Source organism: Schistocerca gregaria, chromosome 3, assembly GCF_023897955.1.
Source record: "Schistocerca gregaria isolate iqSchGreg1 chromosome 3, iqSchGreg1.2, whole genome shotgun sequence".
NCBI classification, from domain to species: Eukaryota; Metazoa; Arthropoda; class Insecta; order Orthoptera; family Acrididae; genus Schistocerca; species Schistocerca gregaria.
The window spans coordinates 147,249,787-147,269,522 of NC_064922.1; the positions used below are offsets into that span (position 1 = coordinate 147,249,787).

The 19,736-nt window shown below is 43.0% G+C and overlaps 1 protein-coding gene across 4 annotated transcripts in view; it reads right to left on the reverse strand.

The window, feature by feature from the left end:
* The window catches only part of LOC126355792 (uncharacterized), a 171,909-nt gene that overhangs the window by 18,347 nt on the left and 133,826 nt on the right, over positions 1-19,736 (reverse strand). For 3 of the 4 annotated variants that reach the window (XM_050006202.1, XM_050006200.1, XM_050006204.1), the window contains one exon: positions 11,774-12,184. In XM_050006202.1, coding sequence (XP_049862159.1) covers positions 11,774-12,184 — 411 coding nt within the window. The remainder of the gene's footprint in view (positions 1-11,773; positions 12,185-19,736) is intronic. The other variant, XM_050006201.1, reaches the window with a different exon arrangement.

A 19,736-nucleotide genomic window follows, 5' to 3' on the forward strand; every position in this document is an offset into this window, starting at 1 on the left:
CTTCATCCAGTCCCAAACATGCTCAATGGGGGACAGATCCGGAGATCTTGCTGGCCAGGGTAGTTGACTTACACCTTCTAGAGCATGTTGGGTGGCACGGGATACATGCAGACGTGCATTGTCCTGTTGGAACCACAAGTTCCCTTGCCGGTCTAGGAATGGTAGAACGATGGGTTCGATGACGGTTTGGATGTACCGTGCACTATTCAGTGTCCCCTCGACGATCACCAGAGGTGTACGGCCAGTTTAGGAGATCGCTCCCCACACCATGATGCCGGGTGTTGGCCCTGTGTGCCTCGGTCGTATGCAGTCCTGATTGTGGCGCTCACCTGCACGGCACCAAACATGAATACGACCATCATTGGCACCAAGGCAGAAGCGACTCTCATCGCTGAAGATGACACGTCTCCATTCGTCCCTCCATTCACGCCTGTCGCGACACCACTGGAGGCGGGCTGCACGATGTTGGGGCGTGAGCGGAAGACGGCCTAACGGTGTGCGGGACCGTAGCCCAGCTTCATGGAGACGGTTGCGAATGGTCCTCGCCGATACCCCAGGAGCAACAGTGTCCCTAATTTGCTGGGAAGTGGCGGTGCGGTCCCCTACGGCACTGCGTAGGATCCTACGGTCTTGGCGTGCATCCGTGCGTCGCTGCGGTCCGGTCCCAGGTCGACGGGCACGTGCACCTTCCGCCGACCACTGGCGACAACATCGATGTACCGTGGAGACCTCACGCCCCACGTGTTGAGCAATTCGGCGGTACGTCCACCCGGCCTCCCGCATGCCCACTATACGCCCTCGCTCAAAGTCCATCAACTGCACATACTGTTCACGTCCACGCTGTGCGGCATGCTACTAGTGTTAAAGACTGCGATGGAGCTCCGTATGCCATGGCAAACTGGCTGACACTGACGGCGGCGTTGCACAAATGCTGCACAGCTAGGGCCATTCGACGGCCAACACCGCGGTTCCTGGTGTGTCCGCTGTGCCGTGCGTGTGATCACTGCTTGTACAGCCCTCTTGCAGTCTCCGGAGCAAGTATGGTGGGTCTGACACACCGGTGTCAATGTGTTCTTTTATCCATTTCCAGGAGTGTAAATTTCGTCCAAATTTTTTAAGGTACTGGTAGTACCTTTGTATGCTTTCTTCACATCATTTATTCGTTAACTCAAACACAAATTGTGTTCCAGAGAACCTTCTGAGACATAAAATTAGTCAAAACATACTTTGTAATAGAGACATAGCTGTGATGAACTGCTTCAGCAATCTAATTTGCAATGAACTATTCTTGCATATTATATTTCACACACTTAAAAATCTTGATGTTAGGGCCTTACATAATTAGGAAGTTACTTTTACTCAAGAAAAGATTCTGCTTTTATAATTACACAACTCAGTTGCTGTTAGTCTATCACAACATACTTAACCCACTGCTTGAGTATGTGAGTTAATGAGGACTCATAGAAGCATTTGATGTCATATTCCTCCAGTTGAATTTCAGGCCCTTACCAATTTCATTTATTATGTCTGTGGGTGTATTTTTAAGTCAATAAAGAACTCATGTAGCTGAACAAGGACAAAGAGCCAAAATATTTTCTACTGATGTCAGGGATTCTGTAGTTCATTTACAACTTCTTATTGTTACAATAGATAATACTAAAGAATAACACCACTGTTAAGTAAATGTAAAAATTCCAATGTCCTTGTTGAGTATTCTACAAAATATTCAGTTATTGGAGGGGATAGGAGCAGAAAAGTACCTGGCCTGTAATTGAAAAATGAAATTAGTAGCATACTGTATGAAAGCTTGATATCTTTTTATGTAACTGTTCAAATACCACATTTCCTATTCTTATAACTATTTTTAATTGCAAGAGAATGTGACTTGTCAGAGGCAAAAACAAGGTTTGCATCTTTGGAGCTATTGGGGATTATGAAGTTTTTGTTTCTCCATGGACAGTCCTGAAAAACTTCGCTCTGAGATATCACAGTCACAAGGGGAGCATCTGTCCCACAGCACTGTCAACACCTTGGTATCTCATGTCAAAACTGGACATCTCACAACTGAAAATGAACCCTATAATGGGCAGCCCACATTGAAAAAAATTCAGAGAAGGGCAGCACATTTTTTATTATCAAGACATAGGGGAGAGAGATGTCATGGACATGATACAGAATTTGTGGTGGAAATAATTAAAACAAGGGCATTTTTGTGTTGCAGTGGGATCTTTTAATGAAACTTCAATCACCAACTTTTTCCCATTGGAGAGCCGAATAATAAAGAATTAGTGTGAAAGTGCTTCGATGAGCCCTCTGCCACACACTTAAGTGTGATTTGTAGAATTGCCATGTGGATGCAGCTGTAGATGAATAGAACTAGCAATGTTTGGTGCTGTTTATAAGTTGGTACCTGCACACCTCCTAGTAGCGTGTTGGTTCTTTTATTAACAATATCCTGGACATGAGGATGTTTACAGCAAAATGGGTGCCAAAATATTTGGACAATGGACAGAAGAAGGCATGGGTTGAAGCATCCACAGCTGTTTTGGCTTATCCCGATGCTGTAAAGGATGTTTTGGTTAGGCTAGTGACTGAGGATGAAACAAGGCTTCACCTATATGATCCCAAAACCAGGGAACAGTCAAAAGAATGGCAGTACTGTGGGGTCCCTGTGACTGAAGAAACTCAGCACCCCAAAACTGGCCAAAAAACTCATATTGCCATTTTGTTGGGGATTAATATGGTATTTTGTTGGTGGACTGTCACTGAAGGCTGCAAGGATAAACAGCTAACCAACCAAAGGGGGCAGTTAAGAAGGAGAAAAGAGAAAGTTAACCAAAGGGATGCTTTTATTGCAGGACAATTTACCAATGCCCACTGTTGTGGCTGCCAAATTGGAATCCCTGCATTTCATTTGACACCCTCAACTTCCATTTGTTTCCTAAGATGCAGAGTTTTTGTTTTTATGATACTGAAGATGTCAAACATGCTGCTGAGAGCTGGTTTAGCATTCATCATATAATTTCTTTTAAAGTGGACCAGAGAATCTGCAAAAACAATGTCACAAGTTCATCAATGTTGAAGGGGATGGGTGAGTGTTGCACATGTGTACTGTTAAAACTGACTCTATTTTTTCTGTGCAAAGCCAGGAACTATTTGACCATCCCTAGTAGATGCTACATGATATTTTGGCAGAATGTCTATAATTCAGTTGTGAAGGAAACAACTCACCAAACAATGAAAGCTTTGAGTTGTAGACAGACATGAAAAAGGATTGAAAGCTTTGGTAGCATTTTTTAAACACATGGATCGATGTGCTCTCTCTCTCTCTCTCTCTCTCTCTCTCTCTCTCTCTCTGAAACACACACACACACACACACACACAAACACATACACACAAGCGCACATGCACGTGCGCACCTCTGCCACTGCATCACTACATTGTGCCAGCCTGCACACAATGCACTTTGTGTTCAGCAGGTAGGCTGCGGTGAGGGAATGTGGCATGGGCAAAGTTATGAGGGCTATCCACCTGTCCTTTTTTCCCCCAGGTAAGTCTTTCCATTCCTGGGATTGGAATGACTCCTTACCCTCTCCCTTAAAACCTACATCCTTTCGTCTTTCCCTCTCCTTCCCTATTTCCTGAAGAAGCAACCATTTTATATATATATATATATATATATATATATATATATATATATATATATAAAACAGAAAGAAACTTCCACATGGGAAAAATATATTAAAAATAAAGATTCCAAGACTTACCAAGCGGGAAAGCGCCGGCAGACAGGCACATGAACAAAACACACAAACACACACACAGAATTACAAGCTTTCGCAACTGGCAGTTGCTTCGTCAGGAAGGAAGGAAGGAGAGGGAAAAATGAAAGGGTGTGGGTTTTAAGGGAGAGGGTAAGGAGTCATTCCAATCCCGGGAGCGGAAAAACTTCCCTTAGGGGAAAAAAAGGACAGGTGTACACTCGCACACACACACACACATATCCATCCGCACATACACAGACACAAGCAGACATATTTGTCTGCTTGTGTCTGTGTATGTGCGGATGGATATGTGTGTGTGTGTGTGCGAGTGTACACCTGTCCTTTTTTTCCCCTAAGGGAAGTCTTTCCGCTCCCGGGATTGGAATGACTCCTTACCCTCTCCCTTAAAACCCACACCCTTTCATTTTTCCCTCTCCTTCCTTCCTTCCTGACGAAGCAACTGCCAGTTGCGAAAGCTTGTAATTCTGTGTGTGTGTTTGTGTGTTTTGTTCATGTGCCTGTCTGCCGGCGCTTTCCCGCTATATATATTAAAAACAAAGATTCCAAGACTTACCAAGAGGGAAAGCGCTGGTAGACAGGCACAATAAAATAACACACACACAAAATTACGAGCTTTCGCAACCGGCGGTTGCTTCGTCAGGAAAGAGGGAAGGAAAAGGAAAGATGAGAGGATGTGGGTTTTAAGGGGGAGGGTAAGGAGTCATTCCAACCCAGGAGCAGAAAGACTTACCTCAGGGGGGAAAAAGGATAGGTATATACTCGCACACACACACACACACACACACACACACACACACACACACACACACACACACACACACACACACATATATCCATCCATACATATACAGACACAAGCAGACATATTTAAAGGCAAAGAGTTTGGGCAGAGATGTCAGGCGAGGCGGAAGTGTAGAGGCAAAGATGATATTGAATGACAGGTGAGATAAGAGTGGCGGCGACTTGAAATTAGCGGAGATTGAGGCCTGGTGGATAATGAGAACAGAGGATATATTGAAGGGCAAGTTCCCATCTCCGGAGTTCGGATAGGTTGGTGTTGGTGGGAAGTATCCAGATAACCCGGACGGTGTAACACTGTGCCAAGATGTGCTGGCCGTGCACCAAGGCATGTTTAGCCACAGGGTGATCCTCATTACCAACAAACACTGTCTGCCTGTGTACATTCATGCGAATGGACAGTTTGTTGCTGGTCATTCCCACATAGAAAGCGTCACAGTGTAGGCAGGTCAGTTGGTAAATCACGTGGGTGCTTTCACACGTGGCTCTGCCTTTGATCGTGTACATATATATATATATATAAAGTAAAAAGAAACATCCACATGAGAAAAATATATTAAAAACAAAGATTCCACGACTCACCAAGCGGGAAAGCACTGGTAGACAGGCACAATAAAATAACACACAAACACACACACAAAATTACGAGCTTTCACACAAACACACACACAGAATTTCGAGCTTACGCAACTGGCGGTTGCTTCGTCAGGAAAGAGGGAAGGAAAAGGAAAGATGAAAGGATGTGGGTTTTACGGGAGAGAGTAAGGAGTCATTCCAATCCCGGGACCGGAAAGACTCACCTTAGGGGGAAAAAAAGGATAGGTATATACTCGCACACACGCACGCACACACACACACACACACACACACACACACACACACACACACACACACACACCCATCCATACATATACAGACACAAGCACAATGCCCTAAGGCAAGTCCCTCCGCTCCCGGGACTGGCACGACTCCCCACCCCCCCCAACCCCCCCACCACCAAAAACCCACATCCCTTCATCCGTCCTTTTCCTTCGCTCTTTCCTGACGAACCGCCGGTTGCGAAAGCTCGCAATTTTGTGTGTGTGTCTGTGTGCCACTCTATTATGCCTGCCCACTGCCCTCCCGCCTGACAAGTCCTGGAATCTTTGTTTTTAATATATTTTTGCCATGTGGAAGTTTCTTTATATATATACAGGTATATATATATTAAAAACAAAGATTCCAAGACCCACCAAGCGGGAAAGAGCTGGCAGACAGGCACAACAAAACAACACACAAACACACACAGAGAATTTCTAGTTTTTGCAATTGATGGTTGCTTCTTCAGGAAAGAGGGAAGGAGAGGGAAAGACGAAAGGATGTGGGTTTTAAGGGAGAGGGCAAGGAGCCACTCCAATCCCGGGAGCAAAAAGACTTTCCCTAAAAGAAACTTCCACATGGGAAAAATATATTAAAAACAAAGATTCCAAGACTTACCAAGCGGGAAAGCACCGGTAGATAGGCACAATAAATAAAACACAAAAAAAAAACACACAGAATTTCTAGCTTTCGCAACCGACGGTTGCTTCTTCGGGAAAGAGGGAAGGAGAGAGAAACACGAAAGGATGTGGGTTTTAAGCGAGAGGGTAAGGAGTCATTCCAATCCTGGGAGTGGATAGACTTACCTTCACTGTGAGTCCAGATCATGAAGAAAGGACAGGTGTACACTCGCACACACACACACACACACACACACACACACACACACACACACACACTCACACACACATATCCATCCACACATACACGGACACAAGCAGACATTGGCCTTTACAAATGTCTGCCTGTGTCCGTGCACGTACGAATGGATATGTGCGTGTGTGCGAGTGTACACCTGTCCTTTCTTCATGATCTGAACTCACACTGAAGAACAGCTCCTGAATTTCCTCTCCAAACTCAACTCCTTTGGTTCCATCAGATTCAATTGGTCCGACTCCAAATCCCATGCCACTTTCCTTGACGTTGACCTCCATCTGTCCAATGGCCAGCTTCACACATCCGTCCACATCAAACCCACCAACAAGCAACAGTACCTCCATTATGACAGCTGCCACCCATTCCATATCAAATGGTCCCTTCCCTACAGCCTAGGCCTTCGTGGCAAACGAATCTGCTCCAGTCCTGAATCCCTGAACCATTACACCAACAACCTGAAAACAGATTTCTCATCCCGCAACTACCCTCCTGACCTGGTACAGAAGCAAATAACCAGAGCCACTTCCTCATCCCCTCAAACCCAGAACCTCTCACAGAAGAACCCTAAAAGTGCCCCAATTGTGACAGGATACTTCCCGGGACTGGATCAGACTTTGAATGTGGCTCTCCAGCAGGGATACAACTTCCTAAAATCCTGCCCCTAAATGAGATCCATCCTTCATGAAATCCTCCCCACTCAACCAAGAGTGTCTTTCTGCCATCCACCTAACCTTCATAATCTCTTGGTTCATCCCTATGAAATCCCCAAACCACCTTCCCTACCCTCGTGCTCCTACCCTTGCAACCGCCCCCGGTGTAAAACCTGTCCTATGCACCCTCCCACCACCACCTACTCCAGTCCTGTAACCCGGAAGGTGTACACGATCAAAGGAAGAGCCACGTGTGAAAGCACATGAATGGACACAGGCAGACAGTGTTTGTTGGTAATGAGGATCACCCTGTGGCTAAACATGCCTTGTTGCATGGCCAGCACATCTTGGCACAGTGTTACACCGTCCAGGTTATCTGGATACTTCCCACCAACACCAACCTATCCAAACTCCGGAGATGGGAACTCGCCCTTCAGTATATCCTCTCCTCTCGATATCCGCCAGGCCTCAACCTCCGCTAATTACTAGTTGCCGCTGCTCATACCTCACCTGTATTTCAACAACTTCTTTGCCTCTGTACTTCCTCCTTGACTGACATCTCTGCCCGAACTCTTTGCATTTACAAATGTCTGCTTGTGTTTGTGTGTGTGCGGATGGATATGTGTGTGTGTGTGAGTGTACACCTGTCCTTTTTTTTTTCTTTTTTCCCCCTAAGGTGGGTCTTCCCACTCCCGGGATTGGAGTGACTCCTTACCCTCTCCCTTAAAACCCGCATCCTTTCGTCTTTTCTTCTCCTTCCCTCTTTCCTGGAGAGGCAGCCGTCGGTTGCAAGAGCTGGAAATTCTGTGTGTGTGTTTTATTTATTGTGCCTGTCTACCGGCGCTTTCCCGCTTGGTAGGTCTTGGAATCTTTGTTTACATGGGAAAATATATTAAAAACAAAGATTCCAAGGCTTGCCAAGCGGGAGGGTGCCGGTGGACAGGCGCAATAAAATAACACACAAACATACACACGGGATTTCTAGCTTTCGCAACCGATGGTTGCTTCTTCATGAAGGAGGGAGGGAGGGGGAGGGACGAGGGGATGTGGGTTTTAAGGGGCAAGGGTGGGGACTTTTTCCAGTCCCAGTAGCGGAAAGACTTGCCTTATGGGGAAAAAAGGACAGGTGTACACTCGCACACACGCACATATCCATCCATACGTGCACGGACACAGGCAGACATTTGTAAAGGCCAATGTCTGCTTGTGTCTGTGTCTGTGTATGTGTGGATGGACATGTGTGTGCGTGTGTGTGTGTGTGTGTGTGTGTGTGTGTGTGTGTGTGTGTGTGTGTGTGTGTGTGTGTGCGAGTGTACAACTGTCCTTTTTTCCGCATAAGGTAAGTCTTTCCGCTCCCGGGATTGGAATGACTCCTTACCCTCTCCCTTAAAACCCACAGCCTTTCGTTTTTCCCTCTCCTTCCCTCTTTCCTGAAGAAGCAACCGTCGGTTGCGAAAGTCAGTAATTCTGTGTGTGTGTTTTATTTATTGTGCCTATCTAATGGCGCTTTCCCACTTGGTAAGTGTTGGAATCTTTGTTTTTAATATATATATATATATATATATATATATATATATATATATATATATATATATATATATATATTAAAAACAAAGATTCCAAGACTTACCAAGCGGGAAAGCGCCGGCAGACAGGCACATGAACAAAACACACAAACACACACACAGAATTACGAGCTTTCGCAACTGGCAGTTGCTTCGTCAGGAAGGAAGGAAGGAGAGGGAAAAATGAAAGGATGTGGGTTTTAAGGGAGAGGGTAAGGAGTCATTCCAATCCCGGGAGCGGAAAGACTTCCCTTAGGGGAAAAAAAGGACAGGTGTACACTCGCACACACACACACATATCCATCCGCACATACACAGACACAAGCAGACATATTTAAAGGCAAAGAGTAAGGGCAGAGATGTCAGTCGAGGCGGAAGTACAGAGGCAAAGAAGTTGTTGAAAGACAGGTGAGGTATGAGTGGCGGCAACTTGAAATTAGCAGAGGTTGAGGCCTGGCGGATATCGAGAAGAGAAGATATACTGAAGGGCGAGTTCCCATCTCCGGAGTTCGGATAGGTTGGTGTTGGTGGGAAGTATCCAGATAACTCTGACGGTGTAACACTGTGCCAAGATGTGCTGGCCGTGCATCAAGGCATGTTTAGCCACAGGGTGATCCTCATTACCAACAAACACTGTCTGCCTGTGTCCATTCATGCGAATGGACAGTTTGTTGCTGGTCATTCCCACATAGAAAGCATCACAGTGCAGGCAGGTCAGTTGGTAAATCACGTGGGTGCTTTCACATGTGGCTCTCCCTTCCGGGTTACAGGACTGGAGTAGGTGGTGGTGGGAGGGTGCATAGGACAGGTTTTACACCGGGGGCAGTTGCAAGGGTAGGAGCCAGAGGGTAGGGAAGGTGGTTTGGGGATTTCATAGGGATGAACCAAGAGGTTACGAAGGTTAGGTGGACGGCGGAAAGGCACTCTTGGTGGAGTGGGGAGGATTTCATGAAGGATGGATCTCATTTCGGGGCAGGATTTTAGGAAGTCGTATCCCTGCTGGAGAGCCACATTCAAGGTCTGATCCAGTCCCGGGAAGTATTCTGTTACAAGTGGGGCACTTTTGGGGTTCTTCTGTGAGAGGTTCTGGGTTTGAGGGGATGAGGAAGTGGCTCTGGTTATTTGCTTCTGTACCAGTTTGGGAGGGTAGTTGCGGGATGCGAAAGCTGTTTTCAGGTTGTTGGTGTAATGGTCGAGGGATTCAGGACTGGAGCAGATTCGTTTGCCACGAAGGCCTAGGCTGTAGGGAAGGGACCGTTTGATATGGAATGGGTGGCAGCTGTCAAAATGGAGGTACTGTTGCTTGTTGGTGGGTTTGATGTGGACGGATGTGTGCAGCTGGCCATTGGACAGATGGAGGTCAACGTCTAGGAAAGTGGCATGGGATTTGGAGTAGGACCAGGTGAATCTGATGGAACCAAAGGAGTTGAGGTTGGAGAGGAAATTCTGGAGTTGTTCTTCACTGTGAGTCCAGATCATGAAGATGTCATCAATAAATCTGTACCAAACTTTGGGTTGGCAGGCTTGGGTAACCAAGAAGGCTTCCTCTAAGCGACCCATAAATAGGTTGGCATACGAGGGGGCCATCCTGGTACCCATGGCTGTTCCCTTTAATTGCTGGTATGTCTGGCCTTCAAAAGTGAAGAAGTTGTGGGTCAGGATGAAGCTGGCTAAGGTGACGAGGAAAGAGGTTTTAGGTAGGGTGGCAGGTGATCGGTGTGAAAGGAAGTGCTCCATTGCAGCGAGGCCCTGGACGTGCGGGATATTTGTGTATAGGGAAGTGGCATCAAGGGTTACAAGGATGGTTTCTGGGGGTAACAGACTGGGTACGGATTCCAGGCGTTCGAGAAAGTGGTTGGTGTCTTTGATGAAGGATGGGAGACTGCATGTAATGGGTTGAAGGTGTTGATCTACGTAGGCAGAGATACGTTCTGTGGGGGCTTGGTAACCAGCTACAATGGGGCGGCCAGGATGTTTGGATTTGTGAATTTTAGGAAGTAGGTAGAAGGTAGGAGTGCGAGGTGTCGGTGGGGTGAGGAGTTTGATGGAGTCAGGTGAAAGGTTTTGTAGGTGGCCTAAGGTTCTGAGGATTCCTTGAAGCTCCGCCTGGACATCAGGAATGGGATTACCTCGGCAAACTTTGTATGTAGAGTTGTCTGAAAGCTGACGCAGTCCCTCAGCCACATACTCCCAACGATCAAGTACCACGGTTGTGGAACCCTTGTCAGCCGGAAGAATGATGATGGATCGGTCAGCTTTCAGATCACGGATAGCCTGGGATTCGGCTGTGGTGATGTTGGGAGTAGGATTAAGGTTTTTCAAGAAAGATTGAGAGGCAAGGCTGGAAGTGAGAAATTCCTGGAAGGTTTGGAGAGGGTGATTTTGAGGAAGAGGAGGTGGGTCCCGCTGTGATGGAGGACGGAACTGTTGCAGGCAGGGTTCAATTTGGATAGTGTCTTGGGGAGCTGGATCATTAGGAGTGGGATCAGGATTGTTTTTCATCGTGGCAAAGTGATATTTCCAGCAGAGACTACGAGTGTAGGACAGTAAATCCTTGACAAGGGCTGTTTGGTTGAACCTGGGAGTGGGGCTGAAGGTGAGGCCTTTGGATAGGACAGAGGTTTCGGATTGGGAGAGGGGTTTGGAGGAAAGGTTAACTACTGAATTGGGGTGTTGTGGTTCCAGATTGTGTTGACAGGAATTTTGAGGTGTTGGGGGGAGTGGAGCTGGAAGTGGGAGATTGAGTAGATGGGAGATCTCGCTCACATACACACACACACACACACACACACACACACACACACACATATCCATCCGCACATACCCAGACACAAGCGCATATATATATATATATATATATATATATATATATATATGTGTGTGTGTGTGTGTGTGTGTGTGTGTGTGTGTGTGTGTGTGTGTGTGTGTGTGTGTGTTTTTCCTCTTCTGAAGAAGGCTTTGCTTGAAAGCTAATGTGTATTTTTTTTCTTTTTATTGTGCCTGTCTGCAAGTCAGTGTGTCACATTTATGGTGAGTAGCAATCTATCTTTGCCTTATATTATAGATATTCCAACAAGGAGCTCCCATTGTTTGATTTCACACTACTGTAGCATATTTTATAATTATGTTGATTGTCAGATGTATTTGTTGACAACAGATTTACATGACATTAAAAGTAATGTAAAAATATAGAGCTTATAATATTTTAAATTTTCTTTATATGGCAATGAGAAACTCTACCAGCTCTTCTTTTGGAGGCTGAACATCAGACTGTCTAATTGATCCATCTGTTGAGTCAAGTTTCTTAACTGGGTGCTCACTTGTGCTGTCAGAAATTGTACCAAGCTTCCCCAGGCTGTGCTTATCAGCAACTTCTGTAATGCTCGTCCTGGTTGCATTTTTGTTAGGCCCATTTTCTGCAATTAAATCCAAATTAGTGTTTCCTGTGCTTTGGGAGTCTTTTTGTTTGGGTTGCAACCCTGTTCCTTTATCATCTGTACCATCTGGTTTCCAAAGCTGTATGGCAATATTGAAAATATTCTGTTGAAAAATCCCTCCGTGTTGCTCATTGATGTTTATCTCGACTGGAATGATGAATCTGAACCTGCTGTCCTGATGTCCTCTCACTGCAGCATTAATATTAGATGGCACCTGCAAAGCATGAAAAGATTAATGAAAGTTTATAGTTAGCTGTAGAGCTCAAAGCCAACACTACCGCAAATTCCACCAACATTGTATGTCTATGCTGGAAATGTGCAGGCTTGCTTCTACTACTGACATGCAAACTGTGTAAGTCTTGCATACATCCACTGTTATTTTTGAAAATTGCATGATGTGGAAGAAACATTTTACATTGTGTATCCTCATTATAAACTTGATTTTATTTCTTTCTCAATCCATGAAACAATTTACACCATGTGGATTTCATCATTCAAGTCATAGACAAATTAACAGCACACAGTTAGTTTCTTACACAATAATGGACAATGAATTTTCTTTTAATCTGTAATTACATTTGTTTTTTAGTCTTGTATATTATAATACAGAACTTTTGCAATTAAGTGAAATTTTTAATTCATATACTCAATTACTGCATTAAAACTTTTAATTTGTAAATAATTTTTTAGTTTTGCTTTGGAAGAGCAGATCATATCAATGTGTTTTATAGGGCGTGGTAATATTATATAATTTGATGGAATTGCAAAGTATACTTTGCTGAGTTTTTTTAACTTCAATTTTTCTGTCCAGATGCAAATTATAATTGTTTCTAGTTTCATAATCCTGTAGTAAACAATTCTGAACATGGTATTCAATATTTTTCATATGTGACACTCTGAAAAATATATTCACAAGGGACAGGTAAAATGTCCAGCACTTTAAGAAGTTTAAGGTAGTGAACCATACTTACACTCTTGATTATTATACATATTGCTCTTTTCTATTACCTGAATATAGTTTGGATATTTTTCCTACTCACTCCCCAAAAATTTTTGTGATTACTCGTGACAGAATGAATATAAGCAAAATGTAAAGATCTGATATATTAAATATCTCAGAATGATGTAAGAAATCAGAGGGCATAGCATGCTCTACAGACTCTGTTACCTTAGGCCTTACACCCAAATTTAACCATGTTGGACCTGTCAAAGACCTGCTCTCCTTCTTCCAACCCCTGCAATGGGAACACTTTTTTGTCACCAATCCCTCCTCTGAATCCATATCCCTCCTGATCCCTATGAAACCCTGCACACCCACCTTCTACATGCTCCCCAAAATACACAAACCCAATAATCCTGGATACCCAATTGCAGCTGGTTATAGTACTCCCACTGAAAGACTGTCAGTTCTCGTTGACCAGCACTTGCAACCATCTGCCCATAATCTAGCCTCCCACATCAAAGATACCAACCACTTCCTTCACCAATTCTCCACTACCCAACTCCTTTATCTCCTGGATCCCTATTCGTCACTGTTGACTCCAACACCCCACGTGCCCATGATCTTACCCGTACTGAACACTACCTTTTAGACTCCAACCCACTACCTCAATTCTAATATGCCTTACTAACTTTATCCTAAATCACAGCTACTTCTCCTTTGAAGGGAAGGTATACAAACAAATCTGTGGCACAGCCATGGGCAAACAGATGACACCCTCATATGCTAGCCTGTTTATGGACCATTTAAGGGAGACATTACTAGCATCCCAAAACGACAAATTCCTAGTCTGTTTCAGGTACATTGATGATATCTTCATGATCTGGACTCAGTGCCAAGGCATCCTATCCTTATTTCTCCACAATCTCATCTTCTGTCCCATCTGCTTCATTTGGTGCCCCCCCACCTAGCATGCCACATTCTTGAACATCAGCGTCCTCCTCTATGATGGCTCCATCCACATCTTTGTCCACATTAAACTCACCAACCACCAACAGTACCTGAATTTTCACAGTTGTCATCCCTTCAACTTCAAAAAGTCCCTCCCATACAGCCTGCCCACCTGGGGATGGCATACCTGCAGTGACAAGCACACCATTTGCTGGTCTCACAAAGGCCTTCACTGACAGGTACTAAGCCCTTGACCTAATCTGCAAACAGATCTCCTGTGCCATTTCCCCACACACCCCCCATCTTCCCACCATTTCCAAGAACCAGCTTCAAAGGAGTTCCCCCTTTGTCACCCAATACCACCCCCAGACTAGAACAAATGAACCACATTATTCATCAGGGTTCCCTGTGAGAGACCTAGGTGCAAGACCTGACCAATCTTCCTACCCAGTACTTCCCATTCCAGTCCTGTCACAGACTTATACTACCTCATCAGAGGCAGGCCACTTGTGAAAGCAACCATGTCATAAACCAGCTCTGCTGCAAGCATTGCACAGCTTTTTGTATTGGTATGACAACCAACCAGCTGTCCACCAAGGTAGACCATCCTGTGGCACAACACGCAGGTGAACATTACATGTTTGATTTCAATGGTTACTTTACAACCCAGACCATCTGGATCCTCCCCTCCACAACCAGCTTTTCCAAACTGCACAGATGTGAATTAGCCTTGTAAGACATTCTCTGCTGTCAATATTATCCCAGCCTTGGCCTAGGGTAACATAATGGTCTCACACCCTCCAGCCAACAGTTTTCGCCTCCTCTGCCCTTTCATTTCCTTCCTATTTTTGTCCCCTCATGCACTTTGTTCACTGCCCTTTGCCAATGCACCTTACTGGCTCCTCTCCTTTTTCACTACATTTCCCTCCTCCCATAACAATCCTCCCTGCTCCACTGTTGGCAGTCTAGTCCCTACGTGCTCTACCAGACAGTAGTCTTCTCTCCCCACCCATTCCCTGCTATCCCTTCCTCTTTCTCATCCCTCCAGATTGTTGCTTCCAGTCTATGTGACAGTTACCACAGATGGCAGTTCATGTGCATGAGGTGTGCCTGCTTATGTGAATGAAAGCATGTATGTTATTATTCTGGAGAAAGCTTCAGCCAAAAGCGAAATGCACAATTCTCTTTCTATTGTGCCTGTCTGCAACTCAATGTGTCATCTTTATGGTGAATAGCAGTTTGCCTTTTCCTTATAGTGTAGACTCTGTTACTGAATATTTTTACATGCTCTTCCCATTTTGAAAGTCAACATGCATTCCAAGAAGTTTTTTATGTTTCACACTTTGATTGTATTCATTATTTACTTTAAGGTTATTGTAAGATGGTTTTTGTGGTGACTTCATTGTTTGTTGCCTACTTACATACATGGTGAAGTGTTCCATTAGCTTTGACTCTTAGTACTTCTGGTGACTAGTCAGTGATCAGTATGCTGGTCATTTGCAAACAGTATTGTTTGCCCATGTTTGATATTTTGGGGGAGATCAATGTAAATTAAGAATGGTATTAGACCTAGCACACTAGCCTGTGGTACATCTGATTTGTGAATTTTGGATTAGAAACATGTTTTTCAGTATAGTTAGAGCTATTTGATATATGTATTTTTCACTCATTTGTATTCTATTTTCTAGATGACCTGGAACCACTTGTTCATCACATTCCTTATTTCTGGTTCATCTAGTCTATTGAACAGTATTTTGTGATCTATCACACCAAATGCTTTGTTAGACCAAGAAATATATGTGCCTCATACTTTCCTTTATCCAATGCTTCTAGGACATGTCTTGTGAGGTATATTGTTGCCAATTCAGTGTCTTTCCCTGAATGGAAGCAGAACTGGTCTTTGGAAAGAGCCAGGAAAGCAGCCCTGTTTGAATGATTGATTCATGATGTCAGCTAATGGGGGATATTAGATTCTCTCTACAGTCAATCAGGCAAAATGGTATTTCACCCAAACGTACAGAAATTTTGTTTTTGAATTTGAAAACTGCTTTATAAACTTCCCCCTTTACTGCAGGTGGTAATACACATTTATTTAGGTTTTTGAGATAAGGGGTTGTTTGAAATTTTTCCTGTAATTTTGCTCTGATAGTTACTCATCATCATACATTAACATAATGAAACAGACTGATAAAATGTTTGAACTGTCGAACAAGTTCGTTCTTCTGAAGTAGAACTCACTCATGCATGGCTACTATCTCCAGGCACCGGGGTGAGCTGTCACTGTCTGATGCAGACCAAGTACAAAAGCTCAAATACTTTAGCAGTCTTTTTCAATATGCCTGTCTGCAACTCAACACCTCCTCTGTGTGGTGAGTAGCAGTTTATCCTTTATCATAGTGTATTACTCCATCCTGGACTTTGCATTGTTTAAAGTAGTTATTTATATAGTTTGCCAAATCTTTGGATTTTTTATTAGTGTCCTTTTGTCTTTGATTTTTAAGTTTGATCGATTCATCTTTATGCTACGTATTTCGTGCTTTACAACCTTCCATAGTGCTTTATTTTCCTATTCAGCAGTGAGTATCAGTTTGGAATTATGAGAACTCTTTGCTGCAAGGAACACTTTCCTGTATGTTTCCTTAGATTGTTTACAAAAGTGTGAGAAAGATGGATTAGTTTGTCTGTTTTTAATGGAGCTCAGGTACTTCAGTGTTTGGGATGGTTTATTGATATCTTTTGTCACTGTTTTGTTTGTTTGACTGTTCTTAGAGGATGTAATACTTTATGAAAAGTTTCTTAAAATTTTAGTTTGAATAGTATCATTAAATTTTTGAAGTTTTCATTTGCATATACCTCTGTGTGTATTACTTCACATGTTTGGTCTATTGTTTATTTGACAAACTTACGCCTTTTTGGATTAGAAAATGTTCATCTGTAGGTGTGCATTTTCTTTGTTTTTATATAGCCACTTTATACTCTGCAATTTGACAGAAGCAGTCAGATAATTCTAGATTTACTAAACCCACCCTACAGATTTCTTTGTCTAAATCTGCTAACACATGACCAGTAGTTGCTCTAAATTGGTTTGTTATTCTTGTTGCTTTGTTAACCATTGACACTAAATTGAAACTTGGACTGATGCTTAAGAATAAGTCAGAGGTAACACCAAAATTCAGTATATGTATATGTATTTAGGTCTGTACATCTGATGATGATGTTGCTCCTTGGAGTGGATGTCATATCACAAACTTGATTTAGTTTATACAAAAAGATATACATATCACCAATAGGAGATATATATACCCATAAAATAGACAATTTTCTACACTTATATTGGTCCCTTAATTTTGTTGCTGCCAAATGAAAGTGTGTGGGGCATTAATGTTCACAGTTGCATCATCGTTGCTGACTTAGAATTGTGGTAGCATTTCACAACCCATCCAAATGATGGTGTATTGATGGATAATTCTATTGACTCTATAAACAAATTAATTTCCTGGTTGTATAACAATAGATTATTGTAAAATAAAAGTAAAGCTGCACACAACCTATTCAGGGCCTTCGAAAATCACCCTATCTGTATGAATCTCATCTAAACATGAAGCAATAGAACAGGTTAAGAAATAAAAATTTGTTGGGATGTGAATGGGCAGTAACTTACAACAGAATATTATGAGAGGAATGCTACTCAAAAGATTGAGCAGTCTGTGCGATGCATTTCAAATTTTTAGGAAGTCCTGTGATATCACAACACTAAAGACAGGTTATTTTGCATTAGCAACATTAGAGGCAGTAACCTTTGTTAACAAGGACCTGTGAGGTCAACGTGCCTGTTAACAATTATAATACATGTTTTAGTGCTAACATTTTGTGAACCAAATAATGGCCAGGAGTCCATTTGCTGTGAGAAATATAGGCAGTAAATCATCCTCCCCACCCCGTTCATGAAAACAATAATACATCTCATCTAGGAATAAAGTTAAAAATATTGTATGTACACAGTTTTTATGCAGTTAATGAATATCTAAAGACCAATTTGCATTAGCAGCAGTTGAACTTTTATTGTAGTTATTGTTAGTATTATAATTTTTATCACTTTGAATGTTACAGTGTTACTAAATTGTACTGTATAAGTCTGACACAGAAGTTACATAATTTTCGTTAAGCCGTGCTATATAATTGTATTATTGTAGTTTATTATATGAAGGGAAGTCAGACGAAAACTGAACACATGCCACAATGGGACCATGGAGCAGTTCCATTCAAAAGTAATCACAACACGCTTTAAGACATTTATCCCTCTGGGAGATGAGATGTTCAATTCCTGTTTCACAGAATGCGGTCAGCCACCACTGATAGATCCACAATTGCACCCACTCTTGCACTTCTACATTTGACTGAAACTGAGGTCCACACAAGTCTTTCTTCAGGTTGCCAAAGATGTGAAAATCACATTGTGAAAGATTCAGGCTGTAGGGACCAAACCAAATCACTGAAGCATAGCCTTCATCCGAATGACAGTGTGAGGTGGGCATTATCATGCAATAGGACAATTCCGTCCAACAGCATTTTGACAGACCAAGCCAAAAAGTAAAGCCAACAATGAAAACATTTCACATCTCCTCTGCGAAAGACATCCAAAGCAGTTTACACAGGTTTGGTAAGGTCATGTTTACCATCTTCAACTGCAAGGGGTATGTGCTTGTCAACCAATGCACAGCAGTATGAAGACACAGTTTAGAAAGTGTGCGGTGTCATAAAGTCAAATTGTCCAGGAATATTGTCTGACAGGATGATCATTTTGTTGCACAATAATGCCAGTGTCCACCAGTCACAAAAAAGCTATGCTACAGCTGTTTGGATGGGAAATACTGCAGCATTCTCCATACAGCTTGGATCTTTCACCAGTGACCTATAGAAACACTTGTGGATGTCAGTTTGTGTTGGATGAGATAGTACAATAGTAGGTGTGGTTGTGGATCAGTCAGCAGCCAACTGCATTCTACCAAACATAAATTGGTCATCTCAACTCCCAGTGGTATAAATGTCTTAAAATGTTTGGTGATTAATTTTGAATGTAACCATTCCATGGCCCCACTGTGGTGGACATTCAGTTTTAATGTAACTGCTCCTTATAGTGTATTAGGGAGCGAAAGGCTATTTACAATTTGTACAGGAACCAGATGACAGTTATAAGAGTTGAGGGGCATGAAAGGGAAGCAGTGGTGGGGAAGGGAGTGAGACAGGGTTGTAGCCTCTCCCCAGACGTTATTCAATCTGTATATTGAGCAAGCAGTGAAGGAAACAAAAGAAAAAATTTGAAGTAGGTATTAAAATCCATGGAGAAGAAATAAAAACTTTGAGGTTCGCTGATGACATTGTTATTCTGTCAGAGACAGCAAAGGACTTGGAAGAGCAGTTGAATGGAATTGACAGTGTCTTGAGAGGAGGATATAAGATGAACATCAACAAAAGCAAAACAAGGATAGTGGAATGTAGTCGAATTAAGTTGGGTGATGCTGAAGGAATTAGATTAGGAAATGAGACACTTAAAGTAGTAAAGGAGTTCTGCTATTTGGGGAGCAAAATAAATGATGATGGTCGAAGTTGAGAGGATATCAAATGTAGACTGGCAATGGCAAGGAAAGCGTTTCTGAAGAAGAGAAATTTGTTAATATCAAATATAGATTTAAGTGTCAGGAAGTCATTTCTGAAAGTATTTGTATGGAGTGTAGCCATGTATGGAAATGAAACATGGACAATAACTAGTTTGGACAAGAAGAGAATAGAAGCTTTTGAAATGTGAGCTAAAGAAGAATGCTGAAGATTAGGTGGGTAGATCATATAACTAATGAGGAGGTATTGAATAGGATTG